A 21,903-nucleotide genomic window follows, 5' to 3' on the forward strand; every position below is an offset into this window, starting at 1 on the left:
GGGTAGAAGCTGTTCAGCAGTCTAATGACTTGGGGGTAGAAGCTGTTCAGCAGTCTAATGACTTGAGGGTAGAAGCTGTTCAGCAGTCTAATGACTTGGAGGTAGAAGCTGTTCAGCAGTCTAATGACTTGGGGGTAGAAGCTGTTCAGCAGTCTAATGACTTGGGGGTAGAAGCTGTTCAGCAGTCTAATGACTTGGGGGTAGAAGCTGTTCAGCAGTCTAATGACTTGGGGGTAGAAGCTGTTAAGGAGGCTTTTGTCCCAGACTTCGTGCTCTCGTATCGCTTGCCGCGTGGTAGCAGAGTGAACAGTCTATGACTTTGGTGGTTGGAGCCTTTTGCCAATCATTTACATACCACTTATTTTATTTTTATTTGATTTGATGTCATATTGTAAACGTATGTATCTGTTTTGCTGAAAATATGATTTTGAAAACTATGAATGTCTACAAGTGCTTCATAAAACAGTTATATTTATTTTTGTATTTTCAAAAGACAGCAAATAGCCAATCAAGTATCAACATAAGTGAAATGAAAGACAGATTTAATTTTCAGTGAATAATTGTCTTGTCCAGTGAGCAACTCAATGACAGCGATTCAATGACATCATTAGATCACCTCCAAGAAGCATCTTCAACGTTCACCTGACATCCCATTGGATAAGACACATACACTAACCAAGTGTTTCTTACCTGTCAAGAAGGTTGAGATCAGAAGCTTCTTCAATACCCCAGAAATGGAAAGGCTTTGAGACAAAGACAATCAACTGTCCACATAATGCACATACACTAACCCGGACGTTCTACTTGCCCCACTGAGTTACAGCAAAGTTATCATTTATGCATGGGTCCACGATCCACTCATAGCTCTCACAGCTATCTGACAGTTCTCAGAATACTAAGGAAGAAGTGTGTGATATTGGATTTGGTATCCTTCCCACTCCCAAGTGATTGGGAGTCCCATAGGGTGCCGCATAATTGGCCCAGCGTCGTCCGGGTTTGGCCATCATTGTAAATAAGAATTTGTTCTTAACTGACTTGTCTAGTGAAATAAAGGTTAAATAAAAATAAACTATTTAAGCTGTCTGCTATATTGCTGTGTAAATCCACACACTGCAGGGGAATGATGACACATGCTGTGCTAACACATCGTTACAGTAGTTGTCAGTTTTGTAACGTAAATAAAGAGTTTGTCAAATACTCTGTGAAATACAGTATGTATTATTTTCCCATAATGCCATTATTTCATGTCTTGTGGTATTTTTAGCATTTTTTCCCCCCCTTATGTATCAGGTGTATTATTTTGACACTGCACAGACTCATTTAAATGAGCAATAATGATCCACATCTTAATAAAATAGTTTTAAGGCAGCAGTGTTCATACAGTATTTTACATTGATTTCAACCACTATAGGTCTTCATCAGCAAGTGAGGATTTCTATGGATAAAAACTAGTGTTAAGTGTGGGGGGGTGAAATACTGTATATGTAATGGCCTCAATACATTAATGAAGCGCCCTTACATTCTATCCTCTCCCCATACTGAAACAACTTGTTAGGGTGAACCAATAAGACTGACACTATATACCTTCTAAGCATGTTAGTTGGCTCATGATTTGTTTCAGGACTTGTAACAGTACAAATTTAGACCGTCCCCTCGCCCATACCCGGGCGCGAACTAGGGACCTTCTGCACACATCAACAGTCACCCTCGAAGCATCGTTACCCATCGCTCCACAAAAGCCGCGGCCCTTGCAGAGCAAGGGGAACTACTACTTCAAGGTCTCAGAGCAAGTGACGTCACTGATTGAAACGCTATTTAGCGCCCACGCTAACTAAGCTAGCCGTTTCACATCCGTTACATTAGGGTAAACCTATAACAGCTTCTAACCCCAAGTCATAAGACTGCTGAACAATTAATCAAATGGCCACCGGACAAGTTCAACTGTTTTATTATTTGTTACTTTAGTTTATTGGGTAAATATTCTCTTCAACTCTTCTTGAACTGCACTGTTTATAGGGTATATCATAGGCAGTGATGAAGTGGTAAAAACATTGACTGGTAAATGCTGATTGCCGTTCAGGATTAAAGAAGTAACGCTCCCTCTACTTTCAATGCATCTTCCACAAAAGGTGGGTAAATGCTTGAACAAAATAAAATAAAAAGTGTGTAAACAGCTTTTACATGTGTCCCCCCCCCACCACCACTGATTATAGGAGGCTTCTTCTGACAGTATTCACACCTTTCATAAGAAACCTCCAGAGAAATATTCATATTCACCGTAGCTGTCATTTAAACTTGGACTAACCTGGCCAAGGCCAAACAGTATATGGCGTTTTCTCTGGGTGTGCGGTCGCAGTGGAGAGAAAAGGCCTCCAGTGAGGTGGTGAGTATCTGGGCGGAGTTTGGCGAGGCAAACACAGGTCTGAGATTGGTGTCTCTGGAAATGGGCGGGAGCGGGACTCTGCTCCTCCATTGGTTGCTGTTCTGATCCCCACTCTCATCCTCCTCACATCCCTTCCCTCCACATCCCCTCTTCTTCTCTCTTTCATCCCTCGTGGCCACAGGGTGTAGCTTCGGTAGTTGAAGAGGTTTATCCTGGGATGCCAGGGCGCGGAGCGGGCAGGATACATGAGATGGGCAGTTGATGGGGGTCAAACATCGAGAGGCTGTGGACATCATCCTGATACCCGCCTTGGCCTCACTCCTCCTGGGCTTGGAGGACATCTTGGGGAGGGTGAAGCCGTCCACCAGGACCGTGTCGCCCACCCGGGTCCTGAACGGAGCCCTGTTGAGGCCCATGCAGTGCCTGGATGCTGCCCTCCTCTGCCCCAGCCTCACCCAGCCCTTTATCTGGAGGTATGTCCGCATGGGCAGGGCCATACCTGGGAGGACCACCACAGACCACAGCTTGGTGGCCAGGTGACTCACACACTCCCTGTGGCCGTACTGAAGGGCGATCCTCAGGGGGTCGCGACCCTGGGGATCCCGACAGGCAAGGGTCAGAACGCTGCTGGCGATAAAGAGTTTGAGGATGGTGAGCTGGCCGCTCTCGATGGAGGCGACAGCGGGACACTTGGCGACGTCGGGGTGGGCCGTCTGGTGGCACCACTCACGGTAAGGGTGAACCCCCACCGGCTCAATGACACGCACCCCCCTCTCCAGCAGCCAGCCGGCCAGGTCCAGGTGGCCCAGAGAAGCAGCGATGTAGAGTGCCACCCGGAGCTGGAACCTGGAATAATACAGAATCAATGTATTTATAACACGTTTCAAGTTTTTTTTGTCAAGTTCACAAGATACAGTGGGTTATAAAACAGTACAGTAAAATGCTTACTTGCAAGCTCTTTCCCACAATGCAGTATTAAATATCAGGGTAAGAGAACAAACATATGAAGGAAAAAAACAAGAGAATATAAGCTATATACTGGGTCAGTACTATCATTATAAGCTATCATACTATCATTGTAAGCTAAATACAGGGTCAGTACTATCATTGTAAGCTATATACAGGGTCAGTACTATCATTATAAGCTATCATACTATCATTGTAAGCTAAATACAGGGTCAGTACTATCATTGTAAGCTATATACAGGGTCAGTACCATTATTGTAAGCTATATACAGGGTCAGTAGCATTATTGTAAGCTATATACAGGGTCAGTACTATCATTGTAAGCTATATACATGGTCAGTACCATCATTGTAAGCTATATACAGGGTCAGTACCATCATTGTAAGCTATATACAGGGTAAGTACTCTCATTGTAAGCTATATACAGGGTCAGTACTATCATTGTAAGCTATATAAAGGTTCAGTACCATCATTGTAAGCTATATAAAGGTTCAGTACCATCACTGTTGATAGTAAGTCTATCATACAGTTCAGTGTGTAGATGTGTATTCTGACCTCATCACAGGTCTCTCCCTAGACAGGTGTCGTTGGACGGTCAGTCTGTGTCCCAGGAAGCAGCCTCTGAGGAACTCCGCCCACCCATCCCAGGTGTCCAACCGTAGAGTAGCCCCTGGGAGACAGAGACACGTGCAGGTTGTCCTCCTGGTTGCCATGAACCAAGAATGTGTTCCATACAGTCCATTTGTCTCTGTGTTACATCCATAAGGTGTTGAGCCAGAGGACCATTGATCTACTGCACAAGGAAGGCCATACCCAGGTCAATGGCGTAGTCGTGCAGCCGGTTGTAGTCGTAGAGTTGCAGGCCGGTGGGAGAGCTCAGTCTGAAGGAGCTGACGGGAAGCCCACACTGCTGGGACACCAGGGTCATGAGCCTGGCCACAGACGTACTCAGAAGAAACACAGTGCCCAAGACTGAGAGGGTCTCCCCCGTCACGGCACTGAGTCATTATGGGCCAGCATCCCCGGGGAACGCTTTCAAACACCTTGTAGAGTCCATGCCCCAACGAATTGAGGCTGTTCTGATTGCAAAAGGCGGGGTGCAACTCAATATTAGGAAGGTGTTACTAATGTTTGGTACACTCAGTATATATAAGTTAGGAGTCATATAATTACAGGGGTAAGATGAAGTGGCTCCTTTGCACTGATCTTAGGTCTGGTTTGTGTTTTTACTGCTAATGGTAAAGGTTAGGATTTGGTGAGAGTAAACTGATCTGTTCCCAAGGGCAATTTCTATCCAGAGACAAATCAAATGTCCATGCTATTTAAACTTATAATATACCACCATCTCGTGGCACAAATTTGTAACAATATTTTCTAATTCATGTGCTGTACTGAGTTTTGTTCTATCACAATGAAAACTAATCTGGGTGCAGATTAAATTGAACACTAATCTGGGTGAAAATTAAATTGAAGACTAATCTGGGTGCAGATTAAATTGTTAACAGAAATATTATGAATATGTATTTCAATGAACCCAAAGGGCCTCTTCTTCTCCTACTATACGGCCTGCTGTGCTCTACTGTACTCTGCTGTACTCTGCTGTACTCTGTCTGCTGTACTCTGCTGTGCTCTACTGTAGTCTGCTGTAGTCTGCTGTGCTCTACTGTACTATACACCACTGGGTATACAGACTCTTCAGATACTGTTAGCGAACACCAGACTGAGGTCGAGGCGATTACATGGGGAAAAGGTTTATGACTGTAAGGGTGTTTGGTACAAAGGCAACACTACATCGGGCCACATTTCAGCTCTATCCCAGGTCAACCATACAATACTATAGATTTCCACTCTAGTCAACCAGCAAGAAGGAGAGACAGACAGAAGGTCTGGCTTTGACTATGTCAATGATGGGATGTGTAAGTAAGGAGTAAAGAACACAAATAAACATTATTCTGATGGTTAAATTTGTACTTAGATACATAACCACTCTCCTCTGTTAGCAAATCTTCCACAGAACTTTGTGGAACAGAGTGAGTTCTGTCCCTGTCTGGCTCTGGACATGTACCCAGGGACCTCTGTACAACAACACTTCACACTCACGAAGCAGTGTTCTTACTAACCAATCACTCTACCATAACCATGGTCTTGGTTGAGCAAGGGCAATATTACTTTAAGTCTCAAGCAGGGTGACCTCAACATACTATATATCACCATACTATATACCACCACACCACTACAGTGGGGCAAAAAAGTATTTAGTCAGCCACCAATTGTGCAAGTTCTTCCACTTAAAAAGATGAGAGAGGCCTGTAATTTTCATCATAGTTACACATCAACAATGACAGACAAAATGAGAAAAAAAATCCAGAAAAATCACATTGTAGGATTTTTAATGAATTTATTTGCAAATTATGGTGGAAAATAAGTATTTGGTCACCTACAAACAAGCAAGATTTCTGGCTCTCACAGACCTGTAACTTCTTCTTTAAGAGGCTCCTCTGTCCTCCACTCGTTACCTGTATTAATGGCACCTGTTTGAATTAACTAAATCACCTAATCATACTATATAACCATACTATATAATCATACTATATAATCATACTATATAATCATACTATATAACCATACTATATAATCATACTATTTAACCATACTATATAACCAATACTATATATTACCACTCTATATCACCATTATATATATAATCATACTATATAACCATACTATTTAACCATAATATATATCACCACACTATATCTGAAACACTTTATGTTAATGATAGTATGAAGCTGTTTCAAGCAATAGCCAGCTCACTTTGATATGCATTTTCAAGCACGGGTAGAAACAGCTAGGTGTTCGGCTGGTACCTTCAGCAGGCAGCAGATGGCACTGCTAGGGGTGATGCCAACGTCTGTCAGGACCCAGCTGTCCCGAAGGATGGCACCAGCATAGCTCAGCTCCAGGAAGTGCCTCACCTGCTTGTCGTCTGACAGTTGCACGTGGAAGTAATCCTGCCAGAGGAAGAAGATTGGAAACACAAGGAGCCGTAATTGAGTGTCCCATACAATCAGAGTGAGAGGGCTCAACACTGATGGAGCCGTAATGGAGGGTGTCCCACACAGACACCCATTATGGAGGGTGTTCCACCCAGACAGATGTCAATACAATAATTGTAAAAGTGAAATAAGGCCCAAGGAGGTGTGGTATATATGGCCAATATACCACGGCCAAGGGCTGTTCTTAGGCACAACGCAACGCGGAGGTATATTGGCCATATACCACAAACCTACAAGGTGACTTCTTTTTTTTTTCAATTTAGTGGTATCCAATTGGTAGTTGTCCCATTGCTACAACTCCCATATGGACTTGGGAGAGGCGAGAGCCAAGAGCCGTGCGTCCTCCGAAACACAACCCAGCCAAGCCACACTGCTTCATGACACCATGCCCGCTTAACCTGGAAGCCAGCCGTGTCGACCGTGTCAGCGTGCACTGGCCCGACACAGGAGTCACTAGTGCGTGATGGGACAAGAACACCCCTGCCGGCCAAACCCTCCACTAACCCGGATGACGCTGGGCCAATTGTGCGCCGCCCCATGGGTCTCCCAGTCACGGCCGGCTGCGACAGAGCCTGGACTTGAACCAGGATCTCTAGTGGCACAGCTAGTACTACGCAGTGCCTTAGACCACTGCGCCACTCGGGAAGCCCGAGGTGCCTTATAGGGCAACCCACTGTTCCTAGGCCTTTATTGAAAATAAGAATTTGTTCTTAACTGACTTGCCTTGTAAAATAAAAATTTGAAGCAGAGCTTAATTTGTAAATTGGGAGGTGCTAGAACAAAGAGTGGGTGCTAGAGGGGGGGTTCTGTGGTACCAGAACTCATGAGAAAAAAGATCACCTTTTATAATAGAGCATTGAACACATATCATCACCTGCATTGCTTGCTGTTTGGGGTTTTAGAATGGGTTTCTGTCCAGCACTTTGAGATATCAGCTGATGTACGAAGGGCTATATAAATAAATTTGATTTGATATCATCACATTTGGGTAGAGCCACTTATAGAAGGTGCACACATGGGGAACATTTTTAGTAGCCTAGGGTCCGGGAAAGTGTTGGCCTTTTTAAAACCGCATTTCGTGCAATTCTACATAATTTTACATGACTGGAGACTTTGGCATTATCTTTTTTTAATCGGCACAAATGATCGAAATGGCAGGCTACTTTGACGCTGACAAATTTAGTATCTGAGATCAATAAAAACGACCTTGTCTTGAATCCATCAATAGCCTATAGGCCTAGGTTTGTGGAGAAACATATAGTAGGCTACATTATGAGGAGGAAATTAGTCCTAAAAATGCTTTCCAGTTTCACTGACTCACCCAATGATGCGCAGCTCACTTGCTGGAGATTGTCGATGCGCTCGTGTCAAAAGCCTATCTCTCCCTCTCTCTGTTTTGTAAAACAATGTTTGGGAGTTGATCAAATATTTTGGTAGTCTACAGCATAGTCTTATCTTTTCAGCAAGAGTCATTGCTTTTCAACCTGTGTTTTCCCTCGATTGTATTTGAAATATTGCAAAAGGCCTGTTTTGTCTGCCTGCTGTTTTTTCACTGACAGATTTGCCTCGCGTTCCCGACTGTAGGCTATTCTTTGTTATTGGGCTACAATCCGCAGCTAGGCTATTTAAAAAAGGGGCCATTGGTCCTCTGTAGCTAAATTATAGGGCTTCTCATGACGTATTAGGCTATTCTGAATGATTTAATTTATTTCTGAACAGACAGCAGTAATTCCGTAACTTTAGAAAATTCCTCCAGAACCCTTTATGCAGCTATGATTCTATATGGAAACAAATGATGAAGTGCAACTCTGGAGAGATGAGGGGGCAGGATAATTGACGAAGAGGCAACTCGAATGAACTTTGATCGCTTTTATTATAATTGTTACATAGCAAAAAGTGAACATTATTTTTCATGGCACGAGAGGTACCGGATTCGGCCAAATAGGTTCCGGAACAAAACAGTCCAGAACGGAAAGGTGCCGGATCCTGTTCTGGCATGATCCTGCTCAAATTAAGCACTGATTTGAAGTACCTATGCCTCTACCTGCTGAGTATAAAGATTATTAAACTAGATTCAGTGGGCTTGTCATTCACAGCACTGATGAAAAATCAAGTACAGTTGATCTAAATGTGGATATACGAGGACATCTAGTGGTCACCGGATTTAAAAAAAAATTCATGCAAGCTATCTTTGCACTAGCATGCGATGCCATATATTTCACGCAGGTATTTATTTTTCAACATGTATTGTCATTGACTGGAACAAAATATAATTGTATGAGCTATGCCTCTGTGTCCCGGCGTTGTTGTACCCCTCTACTATCTGGCTTGGTGGGGCGATCTCGTTCTGCATGCCTGCTTCACTTATATTCAAAGTGTCGTCATGCATTTGTGCATGCACGCTGTTAACGGTCATACCCGTCTTGCTAATTTAGCTAGCTCATCAACCAGTATTTTATTCGCTTTTTCTGCACGATAGCACTTATTAAAGCGTTGAAACTCATGGGGACCTCACTGTGTTACCTAGCCTCAATGCAGTGGGCAGCTGGGAGGGATGCAAACAGGCTCACATGAAACCCTTCATGAAGACAAGTAGCCTAGTGGTTAGAGTGTCATCGAGTCATCGAGCTAGCCCTTATTTGGCAGCAGGGTTTCATCGGTTTCCATTGGATTTGACAGTTTGTTAGGCTGGCTAGCTAGGTGGCTAATTCGCTAACGCGAACTGTTTATCACGTAGCAGCCTATGCTGACTAGCATCGCTAGCAACTAGCTAACATAGATAAAGTCTAGTCGTGGGTCCACAAAATCATGTTTAGAAATTGTAGTAGCTATTTATGTTTTTGTTGTTGTTGTTGCTTAATGACATTGCGAATATCATATTTTTTGTCATTTAACTACCGGTATGTATTTAATCCGGTTTCGGCATGAGAAAAGTATTAATCGCAAATTCACGAATGCGGAGCCACGCCCTAAAATAACATGTGACCACAAGGCGTTTGTGACGCATTTATGCGTTCCAATTTTGTCATAATTGTCTGTAGGTTCTAAATTGCTTATGAGCTTGGCTTCCCTTCAGAAAGTAGCTGATTCTTGTACTTTACAGCTGTATTTTCCTACAGTTACTAATAATACTAGCAACAAAACAGATTTCATTCCTTAAAATGATATTGCCAGATGGAAGAAAATAATAAGGTAGGCCTAAACTGTAATAAGATATACCTTAAAGACTGCTTGTGTTTAATCCTGAATCCAGTTGCCCCTCTTGTACTGGGATAAAACAATAGGCAAGCCATGAACCTTATGGAGGAGTACATGTGTTTTGTAGACACACCTGGGTTCTAGACTGGCTGAGGTAAACATTTTAGGAAAGCCTGGGTTTTTAATATCGAAGTCATTCTAAGGGGTAGGTTTGACAAAGCAAATGAGTGAGTGAGTCTTTGACATGAAGACAGTGGTTAGATTCTGCCATTGGGACTGCTCTGATGTTTCCATTCTCTCCTGGTTATGACCATAGAGCCTTGTCCCAGTCTCTAGACCTGCCTGTCTGTGTGATGGATGACCACCTGACCTCTGAAGCTGTCAATGAGATGGTAAGTTGACCTTGTCATTTCAGTGATGCTATCATTGGCAATGTTGACGTACCACAACCATCTCTGTTGTGTTGCAGTTGTTTAATTGGCCCAACGTTGCCAATGCTCCTCCCCTCTTTAACAGTTAATAATTATTTCAGTATGATATTTGTTGTTAATTAAGTTTGATTATTTGCAATATAATTACATTTCTACCAGGAGCAGAGCAATTGTACCAGGAGCAGAGCAACCTCAGTGATGGAAACCACAGAAGAGGGAAAGCTCAACAATGTGGAACATCTGACACTTATGGACTTCCTTCAAAACCTAACTGAGAAGTATGTTCTGTTTTCTTTGGTACTATCACACCTTCAAGGAAATAGGATCAAATTAGAAACTGATCAATCTGAAAAAAATGTTCAGTGCTAGAAAAGTTGTCACATTGCAATTTTGCCAAAACAACTGACACAAAGCAAGTATAACTTCACGATCAGGCAAATAATTAAATAAAAACTATTCTGCCACGCATCCTGATATGACAACATTTATAACAATATTGTTTTCAGGCAATGGAGGGGGATTCGTGAGGGCATGTTTGACCCGGTAAGATCATGTTACTGACAATTTAATCAGATTACCATGAAAACTCTGCCTAATGTTTAACCTTGTTCATAAGCTTTTGAAAGACGCACTATGCAACATTTTAAAACACTTCTTCTGTTTCTGGAATACAGCTGACAAAACAACAGCTTGCCGGCTTGTGTCTGAGGATTGTCCAGTTTTTATCGGACAAGCTGATGCAGATCATCATCCCAGGTCTTTACGAACTACTGGGCATCCAAGATGCTGCCTCTTCTCCATTGTCACAGAGGTCTCTCACAGCGTCACTCACCAGTCTGTTAGACGATAAGATTAACACCAAGTCCCGCGTGAGATTTACTGAGGCTGGTGTACCTAAGAGGCCAGGCAGTCGAAAGTCTTACAATAGCTTTCGTATCCCGACTCCCTACCCTTCCTCCAACTGTATGGAGGAGGAAGAGGAAGAAGAACAGGAATCACAACTTAAGTTCAAGGAGATTTACCTGACTAAGGGCAGTCTGGGCAGTGGAAGCTACCTGCCCAAGGGGGCCATGAGGTATGTTCTTAAAGGGAAATTTAACAACTTCGTATTCATCTCCAGCATCACCATATGTGAAAATTACACATTTCCATGCTTTGTAGTAAAAAAAATATAGAGGGACGTAACTGTTTCCAATAGTGCTGAGAAATTAGTGCTTTTTGAGGTTGGTTTGGTTTCGATTCAAATATTAAAAAAATAATCACGGTTTTGGATTTCAATACTTTTTTTAGACATTGAATGCACTATGGATTATGTGTGTTGAATGCTGTAACAACACATAATAAAACAATGAATAAAAGTCCCATGATGGTAGTGACTGTCCATTACTGTTTATGACTTATCAACCATCATTTACTTTCTCATATAAAATATTTATTTGATGACTTTATTATTTCATTCCAAGTCATCAACTCATCTCTATAGAGCTGCTGCTTATCCTGTCTGACAAAATCACTATTTTAGTAGTTCTTCTAAGTAAATAAGACCTACTTTTATGACCGCTGAACACCAACTGTCAATCACTTAGGTCATGTATTTCCAGGTAGAGAATCCTCGCAACGCAACTGCTTTTTATCTCTCTCATGCATTCTCTCGTCCCTCCGTCTCAGTCAATGAGGTTTCCGTATCTGCTCCACACAGAGTGGACAAGCAAGTGGGCGTGCAATGGATTATGGGAATTAATTGCCATATTTTCTGTGCTAAACTATGTAGAATATTGGCCTGTTGGAAACTACAACTCCCTACTACATTGCATAGTTCGTGCTTGATCTGATTTATCTCTACAGAAACTGAGCATCGAGCTCACAGAAGAAGAAAAAAATTAACTATATGGAATTCAAATAATTGAGACGACGTCGGTCAATTAATTGTTTAAAAACCGAAAAATAACAAAAATGTTGGTTAAATGCTCAGCTGTAGATTATAATGACATCATCAGTGTGCATCGTGTGATTTTAACCAATTATGAGTAGGCATTGCCTACTAATTGGTTGATGATGTCATAGAAAACACTTATCTTCCTCTTTCTTTTTTTACTACAAAACATAGAAATGCCCGTTTTTCACATATGCTGATGTTGGGGTGGTGCTGGAGATGATGAATATGAAGTTGAAACATTTAGAAATTTCCCTTTAACATTTCTTCAAACTGTCCTTGAAGTTATTAGAAGTTACAGTACTTGAAGTTTATAGCAATTTTGATTTTTGTAGAGGATAGATGTTGCCAGGATAGATAGATCTCTACAGGCCAGTTTCAATGCAAATGACTTATACAAAATACATTTTATTGGGCTTTAGAAATTAAGCAGTTAGGCTGACATCACACTAAGGTTTTTTCTCAGAGAAACAGCAGCGTTTTCCTCATTGTTTTCAATGGTGCAGATGTATTTGACACACTGAATGTGCATCACAGCCTTACATATTATTTGTTTGACTTTGATGATTTCTGCGGGTTTTTTTCCCAAGGACTCTAACCTCTCTGTCTGATGTGCAGAAGAAAACAACCAATTCTGAGACGCTACAAGTCCTCTTAGGTGTCTCAGAGGACACCCTTGTCACCTGTGTGCAGGACAGCCTGCAATGTTCTCTCTCCAAACTTGCATGCATGTCCAATTCTCCATCTGGAAGTGCAGGCTCTATGATGCTAACCCCTGCTGTAATGGCAGAGTTGGCTAAAGATGTCAAGTCGGCCTTATCAGTGGTCGTTAAGAGTGCCTCCGCAAGTCAAACCTCTCTAGTGACACCGGTATGGGGAGACTCACAGACCAAGGTGACTGACAGCATGGTGAGAGAGCTGGCTTTTAAACTTGAAAAAGTTGACCAAGAGAGCAAGAGTCTAACAGGGCAAGTCATGACCACCATCTCTGACACAATGGTGGCTTTTGTTGACGAGAACGAACAGAATTTGCTGGAAGATCTGAAGGACAAGATCACGTTTTTGGCATCGCATGTTGGCTTCATTGAGGATCTTGATGCCCTGATTAGGAAATACGAGAGCAGCTACAATATTAGTGAATCTGGTTCCTCCTGCACGCTCACATCTAAGAGCATCCAAAAACTCTCTAGCCGGGAGTTTCAAACATCAGCAATACAAGCAGTGAGTGGAGTTCTTGACAAAAAAGTCAGTAGTTTGAGCTTTCCTAGTTCAGTCATTCAGTCTGAGTTAACAGGTGCTGTATCAGGTCAAACATTGTCTGGCATTGTAAAGACAGAGTCAATTCACCCAGTGGGCTCAGCAGCGTCAGTAGTTGTTAAGACTTTCGTGTCAGATATGAAGTCCTTGGCTGAATCTGAAGAGAGTCCCCAACAGAAGAGTGCCTGGTCTGCTGCTGTTCACATTTACCACAGCATCCAAAACAACTTGAAAGATTATTTCGACAAGCTTCAGAGATTTGCCCTAAAGAGCATTGTCACATCTGATGACAACATCACAAATTCTGAGTTTAAGGAGACAGTTCCACTTCCTTGCTTAGACATGAAATAGAGGCCCAGTAAGAGTGAGCCTTAGTTGCCAGAGTCCACTGGTGCAGTTACTTTACAAAGAGGCCTAAGTGAGAGCTCAAAACTTCTTTGGGCAAAAACAGAGTCAGAAGAAAGCAAGCTCCTTCTGACAACTTGCACCAAAGAAGTCATCTCAGAGCTTCTGGTCTTGTACAACACTGAGATGTCAAAGGAGGACCCCCTGTACACTGTTGGAGAAAAAGGATCAGGCTTCTCTATTGAGAGAGAGAAATTTGTAGAGGGTGTTCTGGCTCAGCTTGGGGATATTGCCCATTCCAGGGCCTCATCACCAATAGTATGTGAGTTCCCCTGTCAAATTGAGGACAGCAGAAGTAAGGCCACAGCTTCTTTGACCAGTCTGTTAGATTGTATTAGAAAACTCTCAAGTGAGGAATTTAAGAGAAATGCCACTCAAGCAGTGAGTGAGTTCCTAGTTAAAAAGTCCACCAGTAGCTTAACTAGTGCACAGCCTGCTTATTCTGTAGCATCCAGGTCTTGTTCCATACAAAACCAGTACACATGGTCAAAGGATATTTGTGCGGATTCTGCTGCCTTTGGCATCATTGAAACATTTGTGGAAGACCTGCAGAGCTTGGCGCAACCTGTAGAAGTAGAGGAGAGAGAACCTGACCTCCAGGAAAATGCACAAAAGCTACAGAGCAGGATCTGGTCTGCTACCTCTAGTTTATATAACAATATTCAGAAGACATTAAAGGACTTCATCATTCATCAGCGGAGGTCAGACATGCTGAGCAGAATGTCTAGTCATATACCCACAGAGGACTCTGGACATCTTGAGACTAAGGAGCACATTTGTTTGGCAAGCCAGGACTTGAGGCAAGCTAGTAAGAGTGTGCCTCACTTGCACAGTTTGAACCTTGAAGTGGCTCTACACAGGGGTGTCAGCGAGAGTTCAAAACTTCTCTGGACTGAAACAGACGAGGCTCTACTGACCAATAGTACCAAAGAGGTAATTTCAACAATCTTGACCTCATGCGAGGATCAGGCATCAAATGCACCTTGCTTCTCCACAGTAGGAAAGAAAATATCTGATATGTCCCTTGAGGTCAACATATTGGTAGGTGGTGTTCTGTCTCAGCTGAAGGACATCTCCTTGTCAAGGTCCCCAACACCATGTGAAGACATGTTTGAACGTCTCCAAGGTTCTCCTGAGCGAACCTCTCCAGTAAGTCTAAATTGCAGCACTGCTGCCTCCAAAGGCATTGCATCTTCCCACAGTCTTTCAACAAAGAGCCTCCAAAAACGTTCTAGTCATGAGTTCCAAACCAAAGCTGAGAAAGGAGTGAGTGAGGTCCTCTCTAGATCATTTAACATTGTGGAGGAAGGTACAACAGATAAGTACCTCCAGTCTGTATCTACATCCACCACATCTACTGATATTATACAAACCATGGTGAAAGACCAGCAGGAGCTCACCCAGACCACCCAATCATCTGACATGGTATCTGGAACCTCCCTGCTCACCACTGGACAGGTTTCTGAGAAAAGAATCTGGTCTGTTGCTCGTAAAATCTACTACAGTCTGCAAAGTAAGATTACGGAGTTTCTCAGAAAAGATCTTCAAAGATCAGACACAACACTTGGTTCAATCCAAATCTTTACATATCAAAGCAGTCCTGCATCACAAAGAGCAAGTCTCGGCCATCTTGAGGTCAACCAGAGCAGTGTTACACCTGGTGGAAACGATGCCTGTGTGGACATTCCGCACAAATTACTACCTAAAACCACTGAGCTCTCAGGATCCATGCTGGAGGATATTGACACGATCCGTTGTAGGAGTGCTGACGGCCAAAATACAAGAAATACCTCTTCTTCACGCTCTTCTATCTCTCTAACACCTACTTCAAAATTAAGGCAGTCGAAATGGCACTTTGCTTTACCCGGGACTCCCATCCCCACTGAGTTTCCTGCTCAGATTGACTTTCCCATTGTTAGAAACACAATCATTGAGGACTTCTTTCACACAGAGGACTTACTTCCTGTAACCTTTGTGGACAAAGTCAGGCAAGCTGCTGGGGTGGTAGTGGACATTATGGTGGAAAGTGTTGAGAACACACAGGAAGATGGACAGGGTGCTTCTCATCCTGACGACCTCCGATCTGCTGTTAGGAAATTGAGAAAAATCATTTCCACTTGGACCATCCACATTTTCAGTCATGAATTGGTGGATAAAGTGATAGCCCTTCAGGACAGCCACAGCACTCCACAGGTCTTAACATTGGAAGCAGCCAAAAGTGCTTCAGACTCCATTCTTTCAAGGCTGAAATGGGGAAATGAACAATGTGCCATATCCAAGGAGCTCTCCTCTCAGCTTTTCCAGATATTTGCTGAAGAGACAGTGAAGTGCTTCCTGAGACAGTGGTCAGATGAGTATGAAAACATAAACTTTGATGTTTCAGTCCAGAACGATCCAAAGACTTCTACTTGCATGGTCATTCTTCAAATGATCACCAAAGCCACTGCTAAATGTTATTTTGAGTCCGCTACCAGCGTGACATTGACATTGTAGAAGGCGTGTTTGATTTGGAAAGGGATACCATCAGCAGTACTGGAGAGCAGGTCCTCACCTTCAATACAAAGGTATAGTACACATACATCTTTCATGAATAACACTGCTGTTGACCTTTTATATGATTCTTTGTGTCATGGCATTGCACTGCTTCTTTGCAGTTGATATGCTGTACTTTAAGATATCGAAAACATTTCAGTTTGTTTTAATGTGCCTTTTCCCACCAACCAGGGTTCCAAGAATGTTAGTAAGAACCTCTGTCCTCAAGAGTCTCTGGAGTACCAGCCTCAGAACATTTCCCCTACTGTGTACTTTACAGGTAAGCCCTGCTGCTGTTTAGGCTGCTGCTCAGTCAAGACTGAGACATTATCCCTTTACCATTCCACTAATTCATTTGGAAAGACGTTGTACTCCTCTGAGTTGTTACCTATGACATACTGTACTGTGGGCTGGGTGGTAGCCTAGTGGGTTAAGAGGTTGGGCCAGTAACCGATAGGTTGCTGGTTCAGAATCCCTGAGTTCACGAGGCAAAATCTGTCAATGTGCTCTTGAGCAAGGCACTTAATCCTAATTGCTCCTTGTAAGTCTCTCTGGATAAGTCTGTCTGATGTCTGATAAATGAGAAAAAATGTAAATTGATGGCATGCTGGATGGTCTTTCGTTGCAGAGACGATGACAAAATCTCATGGCTCCTTTTCTCCAGAGGGAATTTATGATATCGCATCGTCCTTCCCACTTGAAGAGAAGAGTCGCAAACCCTCCCTTTTCACCAGATTGTCTAGATCCATCACGAAAGGCTTTCTCAGCCCATTCAAATCTTCAAGGAAAACCACATTTATTTAAATAAATTCCTCATTATAACAACGAGAGCATTCATTTGTTCAGATGAAAATCTAATCGTATTGGTCACATACGCCGAAAACAACTGTGAGATGCTTTATTACGAGCCCATTCCCAACAATGCAGAGTTAAAAAGTAAGAAAATATTTTCTAAATAGTAACACAATAACAATAACAAGGCTATATACAAGGAGTACCAGTACCGAGTCAATGTGCATGGGTGCGAGGTAGTTGAGGTAATACAGTATGTACATGTAGGTAAGGGTAAAAGTGACTAGGCAATCAGGATAGATAATAAACACAGTAGCAGCAGCTAGTGTGAAAGTCGGTCAGTGTCACAGTGAATGTGTGGGTAGAGTGTAGTGAGTGTGCATCGAGCCAATTCAAGAGAGTCAGTGGAAAACAATTAGAAAAATACATCAATAACAAAGGGGGTCAATGCAAATAGTGCAGGTGGCCATTTAATTAACGTTCATCAGTCTGATGGCTTGGGGGTAGAAGCTGTTCAGCAGTCTAATGGCTTGGGGGTAGAAGCTGTTCAGCAGTCTTATGGCTTGGGGGTAGAAGCTGTTCAGCAGTCTAATGACTTGGGGGTAGAAGCTGTTCAGCAGTCTAATGACTTGGGGGTAGAAGCTGTTCAGCAGTCTAATGACTTGGGGGTAGAAGCTGTTCAGCAGTCTAATGAGTTGGGGGTGGAAGCTGTTCAGCAGTCTAATGACTTGGGGGTAGAAGCTGTTCAGCAGTCTAATGACTTGGGGGTAGAAGCTGTTCAGCAGTCTAATGACTTGGGGGTAGAAGCTGTTCAGCAGTCTAATGACTTGAGGGTAGAAGCTGTTCAGCAGTCTAATGACTTGGGGGTAGAAGCTGTTCAGCAGTCTAATGACTTGGGGGTAGAAGCTGTTCAGCAGTCTAATGACTTGGGGGTAGAAGCTGTTCAGCAGTCTAATGACTTGGGGGTAGAAGCTGTTCAGCAGTCTAATGAGTTGGGGGTGGAAGCTGTTCAGCAGTCTAATGACTTGGGGGTAGAAGCTGTTCAGCAGTCTAATGACTTGGGGGTAGAAGCTGTTCAGCAGTCTAATGACTTGGGGGTAGAAGCTGTTCAGCAGTCTAATGACTTGAGGGTAGAAGCTGTTCAGCAGTCTAATGACTTGGGGGTAGAAGCTGTTCAACAGTCTAATGACTTGGGGGTAGAAGCTGTTCAGCAGTCTAATGAGTTGGGGGTGGAAGCTGTTCAGCAGTCTAATGACTTGGGGGTAGAAGCTGTTCAGCAGTCTAATGACTTGGGGGTAGAAGCTGTTCAGCAGTCTAATGACTTGAGGGTGGAAGCTGTTCAGCAGTCTAATGACTTGGGGGTAGAAGCTGTTCTGCAGTCTAATGACTTGAGGGTAGAAGCTGTTCAGCAGTCTAATGACTTGGGGGTAGAAGCTGTTCAGCAGTCTAATGACTTGGGGGTAGAAGCTGTTCAGCAGTCTAATGAGTTGGGGTGGAAGCTGTTCAGCAGTCTAATGACTTGGGGGTAGAAGCTGTTCAGCAGTCTAATGACTTGGGGGTAGAAGCTGTTCAGCAGTGTAATGACTTGAGGGTGGAAGCTGTTCAGCAGTCTAATGACTTGGAGGTAGAAGCTGTTCAGCAGTCTAATGACTTGGGGGTAGAAGCTGTTCAGCAGTCTAATGACTTGGGGGTAGAAGCTGTTCAGCAGTCTAATGACTTGGGGGTAGAAGCTGTTAAGGAGCCTTTTGTCCCAGACTTGGTGCTCTCGTATCGCTTGCCGTGTGGTAGCAGAGTGAACAGTCTATGACTTGGGTGGTTGGAGCCTTTTGCCAATCATTTACATATCACTTACTTCATTTTTATTTGATTTGATGTCATATTGTAAACGTATGTATCTGTTTTGCTGAAAATATGATTTTGAAAACAATGAATGTCTACAAGTGTTTCATAAAACAGTTATATTTATTTTTGTATTTTCAAAAGACAGCAAATAGCCAATCAAGTATCAACATAAGTGAAATGAAAGACAGATTTAATTTTCAGTGAATAATTGTCTTGTCCAGTGAGCAACTCAATGACATCGATTCAATGACATCATTAGATCACCTCCAAGAAGCATCTTCAACGTTCACCTGACAACCCATTGGATAAGACACATACACTAACCAAGTGTTTCTTACCTGTCAAGAAGGTTGAGATCAGAAGCTTCTTCAATACCCCAGAAATGGAAAGGCTTTGAGACAAAGACAATCAACTGTCCAGATAATGCACATACACTAACCCGGATGTTCTACTTGCCCCACTGAGTTACAGTAAAGTTATCATTTATGCATGGGTCCACGATCCACTCATAGCTCTCACAGCTATCTGACAGTTCTCAGAATACTAAGGAAGAAGTGTGTGATATTGGATTTGGTATCCTTCCCACTCCCAAGTGATTGGGAGTTTCATAGGGTGCTGCATAATTGGCCCAGCGTCGTCCGGGTTTGGCCATCATTGTAAATAAGAATTTATTATTTTGACACTGCACAGACTCATATGAGCAATAATGATCCACATCTTAATAAAAGAGTTTTAAGGCAGGGGGTTGGAGCCTCAATTAGACCCATGTCAAACACTTACAATTACGTACAGTACAATCACATACAGCACAACCACATAGTCACATTCAGTACAATCACATAGTCACATTCAGTACAATCACATACAGCACAACCACATAGTCACATTCAGTACAATCACATACAGTACAACCACATAGTCACATTCAGTCAACTGAATGATTCTAGAATAATAATAATTCCATTCACATTTGGCTACTACAAATAGCCAGTGAAATATGATACGTTTTTTGTTACTTGAGAGGAATGACTGAGAATCCACTGCCTGCCGTTGTAAACTTTCTGCACACAAATCAAACACAGTACTGACTATATCTATAAGCCTCATCCAAAGGAACAAAATTCTAAGTCGTCCGCATTGTTTCAGGCATCATCCGTTCCAAAGTCTCATCTTGTTCACTGTAAAAAATAAAAACTCAAATAAGAGTTCCTTTTTGGACAATTTCAGGTTGTCCCTCCTTGTTTCAGTATGTTTAATCTGCCTAATGACCAGGATCCTGGTGTCTACCCAATGTGCTGAGCACTCCTCCTGGACAGAGTCCACGCTACATTCAGCTGCTGCAACCATGGTCTCTGTGTGAAGGCACTGTTAGAGAGTCAATCAACCAGAACAAGGTTAGGAGACCAAATCTGTGTCCTAGCATTGTGAAATACTGTATATGTAATGGCCTCAATACATTAATGAAGCGCCCTTACATCCTATCCTCTCCCCATACTGAAACAACTTGTTAGGGTGAACCAATAAGACTGACACTATATACCTTCTAAGCATGATAGTTGGCTCATGATTTGTTTCAGGACTTGTTAGGGTAAACCTATAACAGCTTCTAACCCAAAGTCATAAGACTGCTGAACAATTAATCAAATGGCCACCGGACAAGTTCAAATGTTTTATTATTTGTTACTTTAGTTTATTGGGTAAATATTCTCTTCAACTCTTCTTGAACTGCACTGTTTGTTAAGGGCCTGTAAGTAAACTATTTCACGGAAAGATCTACACTTGTTGTATTCAGCGCATGTGACAAATAAAGTTTGAGTTGATTTGATTATGTACCTTCTAAGCATGATGGTTGGCTCATGATTTGTTTGTACTGAAATCTATTCAGGGAGGATAAGGGTATATCATAGGCAGTGATGTAGTGGTAAAAACATTGACTGGTAAATGCTGATTGTCGTTCAGGATTAAAGAAGTAACGCTCCCTCTACTTTCAATGCATCTTCCACAAAAGGTGGGTAAATGCTTGAACAAAATAAAATAAAAAGTGTGTAAACAGCTTTTACATGTGTCCCCCCCCCACCACCACTGATTATAGGAGGCTTCTTCTGACAGTATTCACACCTTTCATAAGAAACCTCCAGAGAAATATTCATATTCACCGTAGCTGCCATTTAAACCTGGACTAACCTGGCCAAGGCCAAACAGTATATGGCGTTTTCTCTGGGTGTGCGGTCGCAGTGGAGAGAAAAGGCCTCCAGTGAGGTGGTGAGTATCTGGGCGGAGTTTGGCGAGGCAAACACAGGTCTGAGATTGGTGTCTCTGGAAATGGGCGGGAGCGGGACTCTGCTCCTCCATTGGTTGCTGTTCTGATCCCCACTCTCATCTTCCTCACATCCCTTCCCTGCACATCCCCTCTTCTTCTCTCTTTCATCCCTCGTGGCCACAGGGTGTAGCCGCCTCGCTTCGCGGGCCGCCTCGCTTCGCGTTCCTAGGAAACTATGCAGTTTTTTGTTTTTTTACGTGTTATTTCTTACATTAGTACCCCAGGTCATCTTAGGTTTCATTACATACAGTCGAGAAGAACTACTGAATATAAGATCAGCGTCAACTCACCATCAGTACGACCAAGAATATGTTTTTCGCAACGCGGATCCTGTGTTCTGCCTTACAAACAGGACAACGGAGTGGATCCCATGCAGCGACCCAAAAAAAACATTCCGAAAAAGAGGGAAACGAGGCGGTCTTCTGGTCAGACTCCGGAGACGGGCACACCGTGCACCACTCCCTAGCATTCTTCTTGCCAATGTCCAGTCTCTTGACAACAAGGTTGATGAAATCCGAGCAAGGGTAGCATTCCAGAGGGACATCAGAGACTGTAACGTTATTTGCTTCACGGAAACATGGCTCACTGGAGAGACGCTATCCGAGGCGGTGCAGCCAACGGGTTTCTCCACGCATCGCGCCGACAGAAACAAACATCTTTCTGGTAAGAAGAGGGGCGGGGGCGTATGCCTTATGGCTAACGAGACATGGTGTGATGAAAGAAACATACAGGAACTCAAATCCTTCTGTTCACCTGATTTAGAATTCCTCACAATCAAATGTAGACCG

General features: G+C 42.9%; 1 protein-coding gene across 1 annotated transcript; it reads right to left on the bottom strand.

The window, feature by feature from the left end:
• Positions 1 to 2,194: 2,194 nt before the first annotated feature.
• On the bottom strand, positions 2,195 to 20,142 carry LOC110519733 (protein ANKUB1-like). Its single transcript, XM_090182780.1, has 7 exons — positions 20,083 to 20,142; positions 6,186 to 6,360; positions 5,415 to 5,424; positions 4,163 to 4,347; positions 3,905 to 4,019; positions 2,629 to 3,229; positions 2,195 to 2,514 (listed from the first exon to the last, which is right to left on the bottom strand). The coding sequence occupies exons 1-7, from the start codon at positions 20,140 to 20,142 to the stop codon at positions 2,290 to 2,292; spliced, it is 1,371 nt and encodes a 456-aa protein (XP_090038906.1). The 3' UTR covers positions 2,195 to 2,289.
• Between the last annotated feature and the right edge of the window lie 1,761 nt (positions 20,143 to 21,903).

This window comes from Oncorhynchus mykiss, chromosome 1, assembly GCF_057628025.1.
Source record: "Oncorhynchus mykiss isolate SJ-2025 chromosome 1, ASM5762802v1, whole genome shotgun sequence".
NCBI classification, from domain to species: Eukaryota; Metazoa; Chordata; class Actinopteri; order Salmoniformes; family Salmonidae; genus Oncorhynchus; species Oncorhynchus mykiss.